Source organism: Micromesistius poutassou, assembly GCF_964030765.1.
Source record: "Micromesistius poutassou genome assembly, chromosome: 9".
Classification (NCBI taxonomy): Eukaryota; Metazoa; Chordata; class Actinopteri; order Gadiformes; family Gadidae; genus Micromesistius; species Micromesistius poutassou.
This window is the reverse complement of record NC_140279.1, coordinates 5,708,122-5,724,666: the sequence shown is the minus strand read 5'-3', so window position 1 is coordinate 5,724,666 and position 16,545 is coordinate 5,708,122. Positions and strand designations below refer to the sequence as shown.

General features: G+C 42.1%; 1 protein-coding gene across 1 annotated transcript in view; it reads right to left on the bottom strand.

The window, feature by feature from the left end:
• Positions 1–16,545, bottom strand: part of LOC311353063 (carboxyl-terminal PDZ ligand of neuronal nitric oxide synthase protein-like) — a 101,221-nt gene that overhangs the window by 64,740 nt on the left and 19,936 nt on the right. The window contains exon 3 of the mRNA XM_084472900.1: positions 2,099–2,191. Coding sequence (XP_084329026.1) covers positions 2,099–2,191 — 93 coding nt within the window. The remainder of the gene's footprint in view (positions 1–2,098; positions 2,192–16,545) is intronic.

Below are 16,545 nucleotides of genomic sequence, written 5' to 3'. Positions count from 1 at the left end.
TGCGGCTCCTGGCCAAGAGAACAACCAATTAAAAATCCAAACCGTTAATACGCCACTGTAACCTCATCGATAGCAACAAATCTAGCCTTCGTAAGGTTGTCAGTAAATCCTGTGTAACGAGATCGTCCCCATCCCCATGTAAAATGAGATCAGGGTAAAGAGAGAAAATATCTATCGCAATCTAATACATGATGGGATCAATCATTTGTACAGTCAACCTGTACAAATATAGCCTCGGCTCCAGACAACACGGCTACGCTACGATCCCCTCCCTCCCATTAAATCGCGCTTCCGATTTCAATGTCACAATAAAACGAGGCGTGAGCGCGCACAAAAGTAACATGCGGTGCATAGATCACCGCATCGAACCGGCCCGTCGTTCCTTCAATCACCCCCATCACTGTCGACTCCCATCTCCCTCCTTTCCGGCGCCCAGAGATGTGGGGGGATTGGCCGCGCCAATCGGTCACGCTGACATTTCGACAACAATGGGTAAAACAGACGAAAGAAAGGAGGAAAAATATAGGGCCATGGCCAGATGTCATTTCAGGCAGTAAGACCTTTTAATCACGGAAGCTATTCGGGGGATCAAGCCAAGGGATTGTTCTCCTTATCACGGTTGTGCGCCAGGTCGTGCGCAGGTGAGCGCCCGTGGGCCCGTCCATTAGTAACTCGTAGCTCGGGTGCAGGAGAGAGGGCGAGAGTGTGCTCGTCTTCCTGGGGTCTCTGAGCTGTGCATGGTGCATGTGTAATGGAGACCTCTCCGCTCAGGTCCATTGGGCCACTCGGGCCTGCAGGTAAAATGCTTTAGCTTGCAAGCCTATCATAACTATTGCATCTGCTTTGTTACGATCTCGATAAAATGTGTGTAAAATTTGTGTTTTTATGAGTACAATAGTAGTTGATAAGGACCGTCGGTTTGACCGTAGGCTGAAGCAGCTGATGCCGTTTGTCCTGAATTGTGCATTTCACAATGTGAATATGCTTTTTGCTTCAAGGCCTATTTCGTTATCATTGTTGCTTCAACTATTTATTTATGTGTTTTTTGTCTCCACAGGTGAGTGTGACAATGTCCAAGATGTTGGACATGGGCTTAAGGCAGGCTGCCAAACTCCCTGCCAGCAGCATTTTCTTTTGAAACTGGCTTCGACACGGCGATTGATGAGCTGGTGTTAAGTAAAATAGGGCAAACCGATGTCTGTCTGACGGGGCACTCCATCATCTTCAGTGGTCCAGTTAAGGGATCGAATCTAGACTGCTCTCTCTCTGGTTTGAAAATCTGCGAGCATCCAAGCATTAAAGTACTATGCCAGCCACGTCTAAGCTCGTCTCTACAGACATATTTCCATCTCTACCCCTCAGAGGAGGTTAATATGTTCTTCTGGTTTAATTTAACTTTTATTCTCTACTCAAGTACTGCTCCATTCTCTTTCCCAACAATCAAGATCAACTAATTGATCTATTGTGCTTTTCCCTTCTGTCTTTAGTCACTCTCTAGCCTCTCCACCCTTCTCTTGCCATGTAATGTTCTTGCTCTTCGCCATCCTGCGTTCCGGATGTTTATTTTCGTTTGTTCAATTAATGATGTGGATCACTCTTCAAGGGGCATCAATCTGCAAGCCCGATATAGGAAATGAATCAGAATGTGTTTCATAAGATTAGGAGATTGCACAACTCCTGCCAATGATAAGAGAGAGTTCACTTAAAAGAGGATACACATGTGGATGTACCCTGGGGTCAAAACCCTTGAGTTTAGAAAACTCAATTCAGTCTGACTTCATGTCACGTATTCTGCTGGAATGTCACAACCAATTTCAGAATCCGTTGCAGGAAACCCTGAATTCCAGTCACTGCTAAAGGGCTGAGCAGCAGGAGTTACATACAGGGTGAACGAAGCTCCTTGAAATAGTTGTTAAATTTCCCTCGCTGAAACCAGTGTGTGTGTGTGTGTGTGTGTGTGTGTGTGTGTGTGTGTGTGTGTGTGTGTGTGTGTGTGTGTGTGTGTGTGTGAAAGAGAGAAAATTATCCATCTGGTACTATGGAATATTGCATAAAAAAATGTGATGTTATAATGGAAGACACATACGGTGGCACTCACTTTTTTCTTTTTCCTCAGGTTCACCTTGACGCCCTCCACCGACACAATGATGTTCACCTTTTTCTTCTTGATGTTCTTCACCTTGAACTCGTACTACAGGAGCAGAGGACAGAGCTGGATGAGTACACACATTCCTTTTCAAACTACTTTAGGATAAGGGCTGCAACTCACGATTATTTTCAAAGTGGATTATTAACGATTCGTTTTTTGATTAATTGATTCGTCCTTTAGTCTATGAAGTGTCATAAATAATAGCAAATGCCATCACATGCAACCAGGATCTAAAGTGGCTTTATCTGACAAGCTGCCAAGAACTATTTATCAGATAATGATTCATTAACTATATATTTAAATTTAAGTGCAACACTAACCAGCAAATGTTTTTTATTTGTACTTAATGTACAATTAATCAATTATTAAAATACATAACATAAATATAAATAATAACATTATCAGTTTTCAATTGATAGACAGAATCAGAATAGAAACAATCAGAATAGATTTAAAAACTGCATTTCAATATAAGTAGTAATAAGTATTGTAGTATACTTTATATTGTATATATATATATATATACAGCAAGGTTTTGTCATAATGGATGAAAAAAAGTGTGACAATCAATTAGGGCGATTGATCAATAAGAGAGGCTTCTCTATGAGCTCCATGACAGCAGTGAGAAACGAACAGTCAAAGCGCTCTTGACTTCACACCAACAATAAAGACATTTGTCCAAGGAGTAACAAATGGTGCCACTGAGCAAATTGTATCACGGTCAGCACACCTCTGTCACAGTGAGTTTACACATTATAAATCAGTGTACTGTACACACACACACACCCACACACAAAGACACACTGGTGTGATGACCACTGGGAAATGTCAATAACAGGGCAGTGACCTGACAACAGTCAAGTTTTGATGAACACACACTATGACGAGGCATCAGTATGTGCACTTAAAGACTGAACATCACACACACACACACACACACACACACCATTGCAAGCTAATTTCCCCCGTCTGCTTTCCCTCTTGACGGTGATTATAGAGGAGAGCATTCCGCAAACACTTAATCAACTTAATCAATCCCGGTAGAAATATCTTAACTTTGAGGTTTTATCAAGCATAGGGATCTTGCATATCCTTTATTGCTCCATACCTGCAGACCTTAGAAGATAAAATAAGAAACCTTTATTAATCCCTGGAGGAAAATCCAGGTGCCATAGCAGCAACAGCAATGACATATGACATGTGCATATGGGTATGAGGACCATAGCATTGTCTCACTAGTCACATTTAACAACTATATCAATTATTTTAATGACTCTACATTGTTATGGGCTCACTTCTACGCCCAGCGGTGGCATAATGTTACCCAGGCAAACCGTCACTCCCCACAGGTAGTAAAATATATTGTACACAAAAATAAGGCTTTGCTGCTGTGGAAAATAAATGATAGTACATCATTCTTGTGCGTCTCATGTGTGTGTATGAGTGAGAGCCGGTGTGTGTGAGAGCCGGTGTGTGTGTGTGTGAGCCAGTATGTGTGTCGTGTGTGTGTGTGTGTGTGTGTGTGTGTGTGTGTGTGTGTGTGTGTGTGTGTGTGTGCCAGTGTGTGTTGGTGTGTGTGTGTGTACCGGTGTGTGTGTGTGTGTGTGTGTGTGCTTGTGTGTGCATGCGTGTGTGCTCTTTGGGCCAGCTTGAACATACTGTAGGCCTATTATACTGCAACAATGTCCATGCTGCTACACTCCACATAGGAGACAGGGCGATGATTGAAAAACCGAAAAACGCTTGATTGTTGAGGTTGGGTATTGATAGAAACAGATGATGATCCATACTGAGCTCCTTGAGTGTGTGGGTGATGGCTGGTTTAACCTGTCCACATCAATTGCTAAATGTACAACAGGTGTGCAGCCTCACCCAGTCCCATAGGCCCATCAGTCTGACTCAGGCCAGGTGAGGCTGCTTGAACCAGCCTCATCCATCCACACTCCACATATCAGTTTTAGGTAAAAGGCTGAATAGCATTCAGGCTTTGAAAACATGTTTAAATTACACTCTGATGAGATGTACCATCAATTTGAAGGATCATTAATGGGGGATGGGTTCATGCATGCCTGTGTTTATGTTTTGTGCACATTACATGATGTAAGTAAGTGTGCACATTCTTCATTACCTTTTTCTATTAATGTGCTTTGTCTGTATTTCATTGGACAGAGTCCAAGTAGCGGTACACTAGTGTATTTGCATAACCGCGATCTGATTGGCCGACAGACCCGTCGCTTCCCGAAAAGTTGAACATTTCTCAACTTTTGACGCCAGCCACGGTCAAGTCACGGTCACGCCAATTCAATTAGATCCGTCCATTGACGGAGGTAGTGTGCAAGAGGCGACACACACGCACACACACCAATGACAGCACCTGGGTAGATGAAGATGTATAGAGTAGCCTAAGGAGGCAGCCCATGTCCACTCAGCATCACTCTATTGGGAGTGATGGAGGGAGGAAAGTGGGGAGTCAGTAGGAACCCAGACGAAAGTCAAGCCAGACAGGGATACTCTGAGCTCCTTAAGCCAGGCTTAAGATGTGTTGCAAAACAAAACTCCAATGAGCTGCTTGATGTTGGCTCGCAGCTCCATCTGCTCTCCTTCAGGGGATTCTCGTACGAGACAGACAGAAAGGTAAAAGGAATGTACGAGGGAAAAAGAAAAGTTACTGTTTGAAAAAAACATTTGTGTCTTTGGATTACACCTTGGTTTTTCGAAGAAAGTGAGAGATTTAAATGCATGACATTGAGGGCCCACCATTTCAATAGCAATCAGACCCATTAGTATTGCTTCAAGCCTTAATTGCCTGCTGGGGTAGCTGCCCAGCAGAAACTACACGTGGAGTCCAGGGGAAAACAGAATCTAGTCCAACATTGTGAAGCATTGTAATGGTTTGGGCCCCCACCCGGTAAATGAAACCCATGTGCTGTTTGGAGTGGGACCCTGAATCTGCACCATCTTCTGAGAATCATTGTTTCAGGTCTGAGGTGCTGCCAAACACTAGCTGGATGAGCAGTGCTTGCAAATGATTATTTGTCATGGCCAATTAGGGCTAATGAGCTGTGTGTGTGTGTGTGTGTGTGTGTGTGTGTGTGTGTGTGTGTGTGTGTGTGTGTGTGTGTGTGTGTGTGTGTGTGTGCACAAACTGACGTGGCTGAACACATAAATTGGCAAAAATAGCTTACAGACTGGTGGGCTTGCCAACATTAAGCATTTACATTTTTATTGATAGACATCTATAAAGATAACTGCAAAGCGATATTTTTTTGCTCTGCTGTTAAAATAACATCCAGCATGATCTTGTAAATTATTCAGCTATTCGGGTGATTTGCGGCTAACTCCGGTCTCATGGCTTGACGAATCTAATATTCCACGGTGTGGGACATTTTACTTAAACATCACCCATCTGCAGCAAAGAGCGCAGTCTGCCACCAACCTGAGCTACAACGAGCATTAATTGAGGCAGGGTTTCCCGCAGCACTTTACAGCTTAGGCGGCCGCCTAAGCAACACATGCCTGCCGCCTTAACTACGACGTCCGCAACATTTTTTTTTGTGAATATTATACAAAGTATAAAATAATCTAAACTTCATTCACTCTCTCTAGTCTGGGCCCTAGTTAGACGGTCGAAAACGCAGACGTCAAGGCGCAAGGTCAAAGTACTTTGTGGGCGGTTCTACGGCGCTGTTGCTATTATGACGGCGAGATAAATTAGCTTTGCGCCCGGCGTGAGACAGCCAATCAGTGTTCACTCCCTGTGGGTAACGTGGGTGAAGTAACGTAAAACAGCCAATCAGCGTTCAACCGGCTGGGCCAACCGTTCCCTGCACTCTGCAGTGAACCGCAGCTTGGAGGAGAAAGTGATTGTTGCCGTTTGCGACTCCCGGAGCTCTATATCTATATATAATATATGATATTATATATCTATATATCTATATATAATATATGATATTATATATATAATATATAAATATCTATATAATATAAACATATATATAATATCACGGCACAAAGCGGTGTGCACCTCCGGATTACATTATTAACCCATAAACAACGGGCATTCCGATGTCTCTCCCTCTTCCACAACAGGTAGAGACACGCAATGGTGGTTATCTCGGCTGTGGTTGATGAGAATGAATTGGCATAAAGCATCGTTGGCGGGCAAAAGACGTTGTCAGACAAAATTTGCTGCGCGACAAGTTCGCCTGACATAACTGCACAGCGACAGATTATGATTTGTCGCGCAGTAACATTCGCCTGTTCACGCGAACAGGCGAAACATGTGTCTTTCGGTGTGAACACACAGTAAAAAGGGTTGGGCTGAAACCTGTAGGTGTTTTGGGCGTAACGTGCAATAAACCAATGAGAGTTCCACCTACCATCCCTTTAAGACCCAGCGCATTTGACCACATGAATTTCAAACTTCAAATGGCTCAGTTTATGGTCAAATAATAGGCATAATTCACACATGGAATAGCATTTTTCTTCTTCAACTTCAGAAACACTGATTCGTCATGTAAATTGCGGCAAAGACAACTTAAAACATATGATATGTGGACGCGGTCCTCGATGGCCTGTGGGTCTAATTAATGATATGAGGCAATACATTAACAAACATCGTTTGTTACCAGTATTGTATACATTATCGTTATCGACTTGTGTTCATAATATGCATGTGTCCCCCCATTAATATACATCGCCATGGACTGTATTGTGTTACGTGTTTAGTTTGATGGGTGCGCACACACACGCGCACCAAGCATCACCCGCATTTATTTATTTTAAACACTCGCGGTAAAACTTTTCTCACGATCAAATACTAATCAATCCTAAAAGTAATGGGCTTGTACACGATGTCTGTGTCAAGAACATATGTGTTTGCTGTACGGTGTTTGCAGATGCATTGACTTAAAAGTACAACTTACCGCTGTATCAGCTGTTCTTTCCCAAATCATTTAACCAACCATTTACCCTAAAATTTGATTTTGTTTTGGAAGCCTGAAATATACTTTGCTCGAATGTATTATTGTTATTATTATTATTTTAACGCATGCCATAGCCTAGGCTACTATACTTCATTCATGTTCATTCATGCAGCCCTATTGAAAAAAGTTTCCACAATCCACACGCTATTTCTATGCAGTTTCACACGTAGGCCTATGAATTGAATTGTGTTGAATTGTGTACCATTTTTTGTGTTAAACAGTGTTTCCCACCCAGTATTTCACTGTTTGAGGCGAAGGTCAGAATGAATTAACTTCAACAGGATGTTTATGGAGCTGTTCTGCAATGTTGGCTGAACAATAGAATCATCCATCAATCTTTCCTCAAGTAGGCCTATATCACCTAATACAGTATGGTTATTTTCGTTCCTACACTACTAGAATCTATTATTTTTGGCAAGCAGAACGACCACAGGCCAACAACACAAGATCTCAAGCTCATCACCAATTACAATGAATGCCTTGATGCACACAAACGTTTCCACTGGAGACACACGACAACACACAGACACCAACACATCACTCACACACATCAAAACACATCAAAACAACATCCTGCTACAAAATTGGATTTTGTTTACCTGATGGGGGAGAGTGACTGAAAGAGAAAGTGTGTAAATTGCCCCCAAGTAAAAAGAGTATTAATGTGTGTTCAATCACATAAACATTACATTTTATGAACAGCAAATCAACCTCTGGAGAGAATTTTTCAGTTTTCCATTACAACCACTAGGTCTGTGTGCTGGTCGAATTCTTGTGCAAGTTAGAGGAAACTCTTTTACACTGTAAATAACAGTCTGGTTTGGCCAGGGCCCCGTCACCATTGGAGACAGGGTCAGAGGGTGAAAATGTGGAGGGGGGAAAGGACAAGTTATCGCCATAGAAACAAGCGGTAGTTACAGGACTCCGGATTGCTGCGGATATTCAAAAACGCAAACTTTGAAAAAGGGCGACGGTTCTTTTACTTTTTGGTTCTTTCACTCATCCGTAACAGAAAGGGTTATTATGTGGTTAAGTGTGGTGAAAATGTCCAAACCTTAAGACACGCTCACATTTTAACACAAGCATTAATGTGTGCATCTCTTTCCTCAATTTTCCCCTCTCACCATCTCTCCCTCAGTCTCTAGTTACCACAATCCACTCTTCATATCTCCTCTGTTCTCCTCCCTCCCTGCTGAGCTGCCTGATTCAATCCCAAGCAATATTGTTTATAGGAAGAAAGGAAGAGTCGTTTCATTTCTCCATCAAATCCATTTGTGCTTAAAAGAAGCCGCCGGGCCCGGCACACTCCAGCACTCCCGAACAAGCAGCTCTGGGTAAGTGTGTGTGTGTGTGTGTGTGTGTGTGTGTGTGTGTGTGTGTGTGTGTGTGTGTGTGTGTGTGTGTGTGTGTGTGTGTGTGTGTGTGTGTGTGTGTGTGTGTGTCTACTCAGTAATGCACTAAGAACACTGCATAGCCGTGCACACTCACGTGCGCACACATACGCTAAACACACAGACACATTCACATACACACATTACACATGGTTCAATAGGAGAGAGCCACCCAACATCATATACAATATATTGTTAAACAATCAATTTTAGCGTTTTGATGATGACTATAATGGAGTATCTCTTCTGGGAATGTATTAACGCCACAACCGACTGTAAAGACTTTGTTTAGCTTGGTGGGTCTGGTACGCAGCAATATCTTTATAACCCATGGGTTATACCCATTGGGGTCTTCCAATTACTGCAATGAGGATCCGGCCCATTATTCAGCCGTTCAGTTAATTCAGTTCCAGTTTTCATTTTGTTTTAAGATGTCGTACAATGTCCCTGTACAAAGTGAAATGTATTATTTATTACGCCTATTATTTTGACGTCTTCATCCGCCTCTCTGTTTGTATGCCTGATCAATGAGCCGCTCCACGGCCATCTTCCATTGATTCTGATCCGCAGTGGATGCTGCCCGCTGGCTTGTACTTGATCGCTGATGCCAATTTCTCGCCTTCGTTATTCTTCACTCACTCGGCAATCCAATTCAGAGCCATCCTCCCTGTCCCCCCCTCGCTCTGCAACCTTCTGTCATTGCCTCTCATAGTCGTTCTACCAATTATAACCCAGCTCTGTTATGAAAAGTTTGCTGTGACGCCCCCCTTCCCCCCTGCCCACCCATTCGATTGCCAAATCAGTAGGATTGTCATGAAATAATCTCTTACAATCACTGTGAAAATAATTAACCACTGCGTGCCCTAATGCAGACGCAAAAACCTTTTTCTGCATCTCGATTGCCTACGATTAAAGATTAAAGAGTAAAGAAAAGCATTCACTTTTATTCTTCTTATCAACCAGCATCGACACTGGGATGAATTTCAGCCTCTGGCAAAGCGCCAAGCTTTAATTTGGAGGCCATCAGTTTATCGGTACGTCGCTTCCATCCTCGGTGCTTGGCTGTTCGTCAGTCAACAACAGATAAACAGAGAGATAGTTCGAAATTAAACTGGTTTGGTGCATCTGATAAACGTTGTAGTGGTCACTTGGCTGGATGGGTGGCGTGAGGGGTTTTAGGAGTGTCAATAGTTTTACAAGAACAAGATATTATTGTAAATAAAGAGTGGGCTGGCCGGCATTTATGGAATTTGACTTAATTGATAACATTATTTAAATCACTATCGATCAGCACTGACTACAGATATTTCCTGGTTATTTAAAGCTACAAGCTAGGTGAAATGTTACATGAAGGTTCAATTATAATCTCAGGTTCAAGATTTAAGAGGCTACTTATTGATTCCAGAATGTCCTATGGAATAAAGGATGCCATTTTGGGAAATGTCAGGCCCCTGATAGGGCAAAGGCGTGCATGTGTGTGTGCGCGCGTCTGAGTGTGTGACAAGAGTACATTTGAATATCACGTGGCCATTGACACTGCTTTATTGTAGTGTTTTATGTTTGTTAGTTTCTTTATATAATAAAAAATATAATAAGAAATAACACACACATGTGTGCTGCACGTACACAGTCGCACCAATAGGCTTCCAGGCAACCAATTACACAGACAAACCCCTTCCTAATGACAAGGTGGTCTTGGGAATAAAATTATAATTGGGCCAACAGAGGCGTTGCTGGGCTGACAGTTGTGGTAACCACCCCCTCCAGCCTCAACCCTGTCCAACACCACACAGCAAATGAGCAGCACTTTCTGCAGTATTTGCTCTTTGATGAAGGCGCCATCATTTAAGTATAAGAAGATATGTGGTGTGTTAACTTGGGCCTCATGTTTTTTGGAATGTTTTTTTGTTCATTTACAACTGCATGGGGACTAACTGTTGAATTATGATTGACAAATATAGGCCAAATTCAAGGCCAAATATAGCATCAAAATATTGACATAGAAAGTGACACAGAATTATGTGAAGGTGTGAAAACAATAGGCCTTTTTTATGCTGTACCTTTTTTATGCTGTTCTACCTGGTATGTGGAAATGTGTTAAACTAACAAACCAAACATTGTCCCATGTAAAATAATTTTACATATTAAAAATTGCCCTCCAGGCCCATATTTAATATGAGCAATGTATTTAGCATTTTGTATTGCAATGGTCGACTGCAGCCTTCTCTACAAACCCGAGAGGTTTCACCTGTGCTTTTAGCAATGAACCACATAGGCACATAACACACCGACCCCAGACATGCTGACCACAACACTGTCGAAACACCGCAGTTACTCAAATGGCCAGAGAGAAATAGAAACCACTCAAGGGAACATAGCCTACCTTGCAGAGAACATAAGAAACCCCTGCAGAGAATCCACTCACATCCATCACCGTTTTCCATCTCCTCTAATCTCCAGCTTCTTGCACTTTGGTTCAACTTTGATAAGACTATCCCAGGGGCAGAGAGTCAAAAAAATGACCTCTATCCACACTAGCACCTGTGGATCCTTATCCAAAGTGAACGGTGTGCTTTCCAATTCAACTCTAACCAGATTGGGGGGGGAGACATTAACTCTAAACTAACACCTCTGCAGCAGAGTCATCTGGCTATCAATGTACGAGCAGAGGTTTGGTAGCGTTATGAGCTTTTTTTTTGGTCAAGTAGTGATTGGCTTTTTATCTCCATATATTTGAGAATTTCAGCTGACTTTTTTTTTAGAAAAAAGAAGTCAGGGGATTCAGGCCTCAAAATGTATCTTACAAACCTGTTGACCGTGTGAAACCAGCCGACGGAATGAATCCAATTCAATATTTCATTTATTTGGTTCTACCATTCAATAGCCTTTTTCGAAAAGGAAGGTATCATTCCCCATCCCGTTAAAAAGCAACGGGCCAGCCCTGAAAATGAACTGCCGGGAAGCTTTTTTTATTTTTTATTTATCTATCTTCTCATCACTAGGCTAGAGTATTTCTGCGTTTCTTTCTGAAAAGAACCAAAAGAAAATAGATGCTATCTCCACAACTGCAAGGGCTGTAATGTAATGTATACATAATGTTGGTACTAAAAGAAGGATAACACCTCTGAGATTGGGGTGCAAGTGAAATATTCAAGGTGGATACTACTGCATGGTTAGAGTGAGCTAGAACACAGCATAAGTGGATGATTTAATTCCCTCCTGAAATAAAGGTCCTCTTTTAGATTGAATAGATTGAATACCTTCTAGGGCATTATCAGTTGGTAGCCCTATAGTGTTATAGTGCCATTGATTGTACTTTTTAGTTACAAAATGGTGCATAGACTGGATTATCCGTACATGGTTTTATGCGGTCAAACACAGCAAAGATAAGACATAATTTTTGGTTGTAAAAAGAAAAAGTGAAGTTTGTTCTTGAAAGGTTATTTGCCTTCAGTCTGGCGAGTTATAGTCACAGAGTGATATGGTTTGGACTTTTGGAATCAGTGGATGATATATAGTTTGTGTAGCTTGAATGATGAGAAAAAGATCCCAATTGCTCTGCATGTACAGTTATGAAATACAACTATTTTTGTTACATTATTCTTAATTTGTTTCGGGTTGGAATTGTCTTTTGTTAAGCTAACAATGGATATGATATGATATGAAGTTGCAAATCAGTTTTGTCTTATCTTAAGCTGGAAAATATCAGATTCTCAGTGACCAGCAATGCAAAAACTTTTTTGTGAGTGGAATTCTTTAAAAGAGTACTTCAACTCCTTACAAACCTTGCATAGTAGTATTGCCATCTATGCAGAGACTGGTCAGTGTTCAGTTGTGGGGGGGTGACTGGCTTTGCCTGGATACGGGCCATTTCAGTAAAAAGAGGTTATGGTTATGCCAATTACAATTCACCACTCAATAAGATAACAACTATCATCCCAACAACATAGACAATCCAATACAATCATTATGTATTGTGTCACATTGAACAGAAAGAAAGAAAGAACAGAACTGGCAAGCAGGAACATTCTTGCCATATTGATGATGCAAGAGCACCTAATTGGCTATTTGCTATTTGAAAACACAAAGCAAAAAGGGCAACAGACGAAAAAAGATATCTAGTAAACAATGTATTTTATTTGAGTTAAGTTGTTCATTTTCTCTTAATTTCTTTCTTTACTTGCTCTATATGTAAAGCACTCTTCATCAAATCAAACCGAATACCCCATCCCGGTGTGCTTGTACTCAATGATATTTGGAGACGAGATACTTGGGAGACACCAGACTGAATAATAATGGTGTACGCTTTTGTGTTGTTTTGCCTTTAATGAGTTTGACAAGTAATTAAATGGTCTTCATTCTTTGCAAGACGCAAGATTTCAAAAGGTTGAATTCTCTTTGAAAATCAAAAAGCAGCATTGCAGCAGCTATGCTGAAATAGTGGTTGGAAGTATTTTCCATGCACCATTAAGTAAATCGCTCCTAATACACAGCATGCTTAAGCTATTGAAGGAGGCCAATGCTAAAAGGATTTATGGAATGGAGTGTGTGTTGTCCAACAGTGCGCATGTGCTAGCAGCAATAGCCGTTGGCAGCCTGTCCATGACATTAGGCCCTGAAGTATTGTCATTTAATATTCATTAGTTATATTCATTTTATACTGTGAGAAGGGTCTTTTCGATGCTGAGTGGGTTTCAAGAGGGTGAATTAACAACCATGAGGAAAACTCACCAAATACCTACATTTGCAAGATAAATCATGCTTCAATGCTGTAAAAACTCTAACTTGTCATTAAATCGGGTTTGGTTCGGCTCCAAGGAAAAAGACAATAAAAGAAAATCGTACTCAGGGGACCTTCAATCACCAAAGTTCCCATGGCCAACCGGTTTACAATCGGTGCATTTCATTGAGAAAAACATGCTGAAAACATTGTTCAGACAAATTAAGAATTTAGTGGGTGGTTCGTCTATGGCAATGGCAAGTGATGAGAATAACTTTAAATACATTTTTGATACCATAGTATGTTTGAAAACAAAAAATGGAAATCGAAATGACACGCTTTCCCTAGTAGTTGATATATTTCCAGGCAGGGGGAAGACAAGCCAAAGCACTCGACACAAACACATGCTGTGACAGCGGCAGGAAGCATAAGGACGCCCAAACAAACACACGGATGAAACCAGAGAAAGACAAAAAGACGAACGTCACGGGAGGACGAGACAGGATGCGCCACCACCCCCTCCCCAGGGGAAAACGCTGAAACAACCTGACAAGAAGAGGAGGAAGCTAAGAGGAAAAATTGAAATCGGCAGTAGGCCAGAGATGTTACACAGTACTCCCAGTATGCAAAAAATGTCGAGGCAAGTGCATGTGATGTGTTATTCCCAGAGACAGAGGGGAGCCCCACAGGCACCCCCGTTGTATCACCTGGGGCGCAATCTCTTTTTGTCGCCAGAGTACAGGGCAAAACACTGAAAGCAATGATTACCAGAGTAAAGGCTTGGGATGGGACTGCCACGTACAGTGATTATCACAAGTTGTGGCAGTCAATGGCCTGCAGGGAGGTGGCACTGTGTTGGGGTGGTTAACAGCTGTATCAAGCTAAACCGCTTGTTTGTCAAAAAGAGAAGCGAGAGAAATGATGGATGAGAAACAGGGGGAACACTGCATTGGATAGTGAGCATAAGAGGGGGGAAAAAAATCCATTTGAATTTTTGAGTCCAAACATCCTTTGAGATGGAAAAATTAGAAGGTTTAAGGAAAGGAAAAGAAACATCCGTGTGTACACTGATGGAACAATAGCAAGGAAGTGGAAGCTGTAACCCGCCACACAGGCACTGCCTAGACAAAGTCGTCACTCGAAACCCCAACTAGAAGTGACCAAACCAGAAGTAGACTTTAGAGGGAGTAATCACTTTGTATGAGTTACTGGGTTCAGTGGCTGAGAAAGGCATGAATGTGCCAGATTCCAACCCATCAAGAGCTCTGTATACAACCAGTCTCTATGGGAGGAAAGCCACAATCCATAACTCAAGGGTAATCGTGTCACAGCAAATAAAGTTCAACGAAAGTTCAAGAAAGTTCACCTTTCAGCAGGGCAATGATCCCAACCACTAGACTAAGGCAACGGCAGGAGTGAGCTGTTTTTTTACTCAGAGACAAACACAAGTCTATGAGTACTTCATTAAACGTTAGCCCTGTCCAATTTATTATCCAAAAGGGATAAATCAAAAGGCCTCTCGGTCTAAGTACGCCAACTTTCCCTTTTACAATTTTAAAGCAGGAGAAAAAAAAATGGAACATGCTCCCTTTTTATCGCCATCTAACTCTTAAGGCTGTGGGGCGAAATTGGATTTCCTCGCTGCTGCTCTTGCTGTGGCATTCAAATGCAATTGGAGGGGGACTAAGCGTGGCCGAATGAGTTTATATGATCTCTGACTGGGAGGCAAACTGAGAAAGAGAGAAGAGGACAGATCAAGACACGGCCAACGGGAGACGGACAGACGGACAGATGGAGAGAGAGGAGAATGATGGGAGGGGAAGAAAGGCAGGCGAGCAATTTGATAAAACCAAGGAGAGAAATGCATGAAATAGAAGCTGAGAATCCCCCCGTCTTCCCCCTTCAATGTTGAAACAGGCTGAAAGATGACTCAGAGATGAATGGAGGCTATGATATTATTCCCAGGGTTGAGGTAGAGGTGGCAAATAGCATACATAATGAGAAAGATTGGTGGTTTAAAAGGAAGAACTATTATAAGAGATATGGACCCACTGAGACGAAAATACATAGCGGTACAAATAAATAAATAAAAGTTATAAACTCAAGCGAGAACTGACATATTGAGGAATGGGCATGGGAAAGTTGCACAGTAAGTAACCGAGATGGAGAATCTGTCATTCCTCCCTTTCCTGTTGTCCACTCTGGGCTGACAGGTGATATGACATGTGGAGCAGAACTCCCCTCAGTGTCAGGTCCGCTGGACACAGCATCCTATTGGATTGGAAAGCAGAATGCCAACACAAAACTGAGGTGTCTCTATGGTCTTTATTCATCCATGTTTATTCTGAAGCCATAACAGAGGAGAATATACCAAAACCTAACTTGTTCACCAAACTAACAGAAAGACATCATCATCTATCACAAAATTGGCTTGATTTTTTAAGGCTTACATTAGCTTAACCAACTGATACAACTATGGCAGCTCAATGGCAGTGCTGAACATATTGCACAAGTCAACCTACATATTCGATATATTTTAGGATTTCAAATTCAGGAGCTTTAATGTATATGGCATGCATGCGGTTTGAATTCATACAGGGCAAAGGCTTCTTACTGAAACCTCTTCGTAGCTGGTGCGAGCCCCAGAATTGTTCTCATGTTGCCAAAACGATACTGTCATTTGATCAGAAGCCAAATCCGCCTCCTTCTGTTTACTCTTTCCATGCCTGTGTATCCTCTGCTCTTCTTCCTGCCCCCTCAACCCAATTCAGCAGCCATCATAAACACTCCCCCCCCCCCATAGGTATGTCAAGGTTCTCTGCATTACCGGTGTGCCAAAAGTGTCAGCCACAGCTTAGATCAAGGTGTTAAAGCAGAACTTAGGCTTAAGGCTACATAGCCTACATACACACAGCTCATGAACATCAATCCCAGATTATATAAAAACATAACCATACATACTGTACATACACCGATAGGCTCATATACATTAACCACAGCCACACGTATTTCACACAGATATGAGAAATGTTCACACACGAAATCTACAAAAAGTAAAGAAGTACAAATCTCTTACTTCAAACCTGATCTCGGTTTGAACTAAGGCAGACAGAGAGGGTGGGGGAGAGAGAGAAAGAGAGAGTGAAATCCAGAGCAAACGAGATAAGAGTTAAGAGACATGGTGGGAGGATGGGATGTGGGTGCATGGCATAGAGGAGCAGGCATGCAGGCCGACACAGTGATGTATGTTTTGCCAGGAGAAGAAACTGTAATTAGAGTGCATTTCAAAGACCTCTCTGG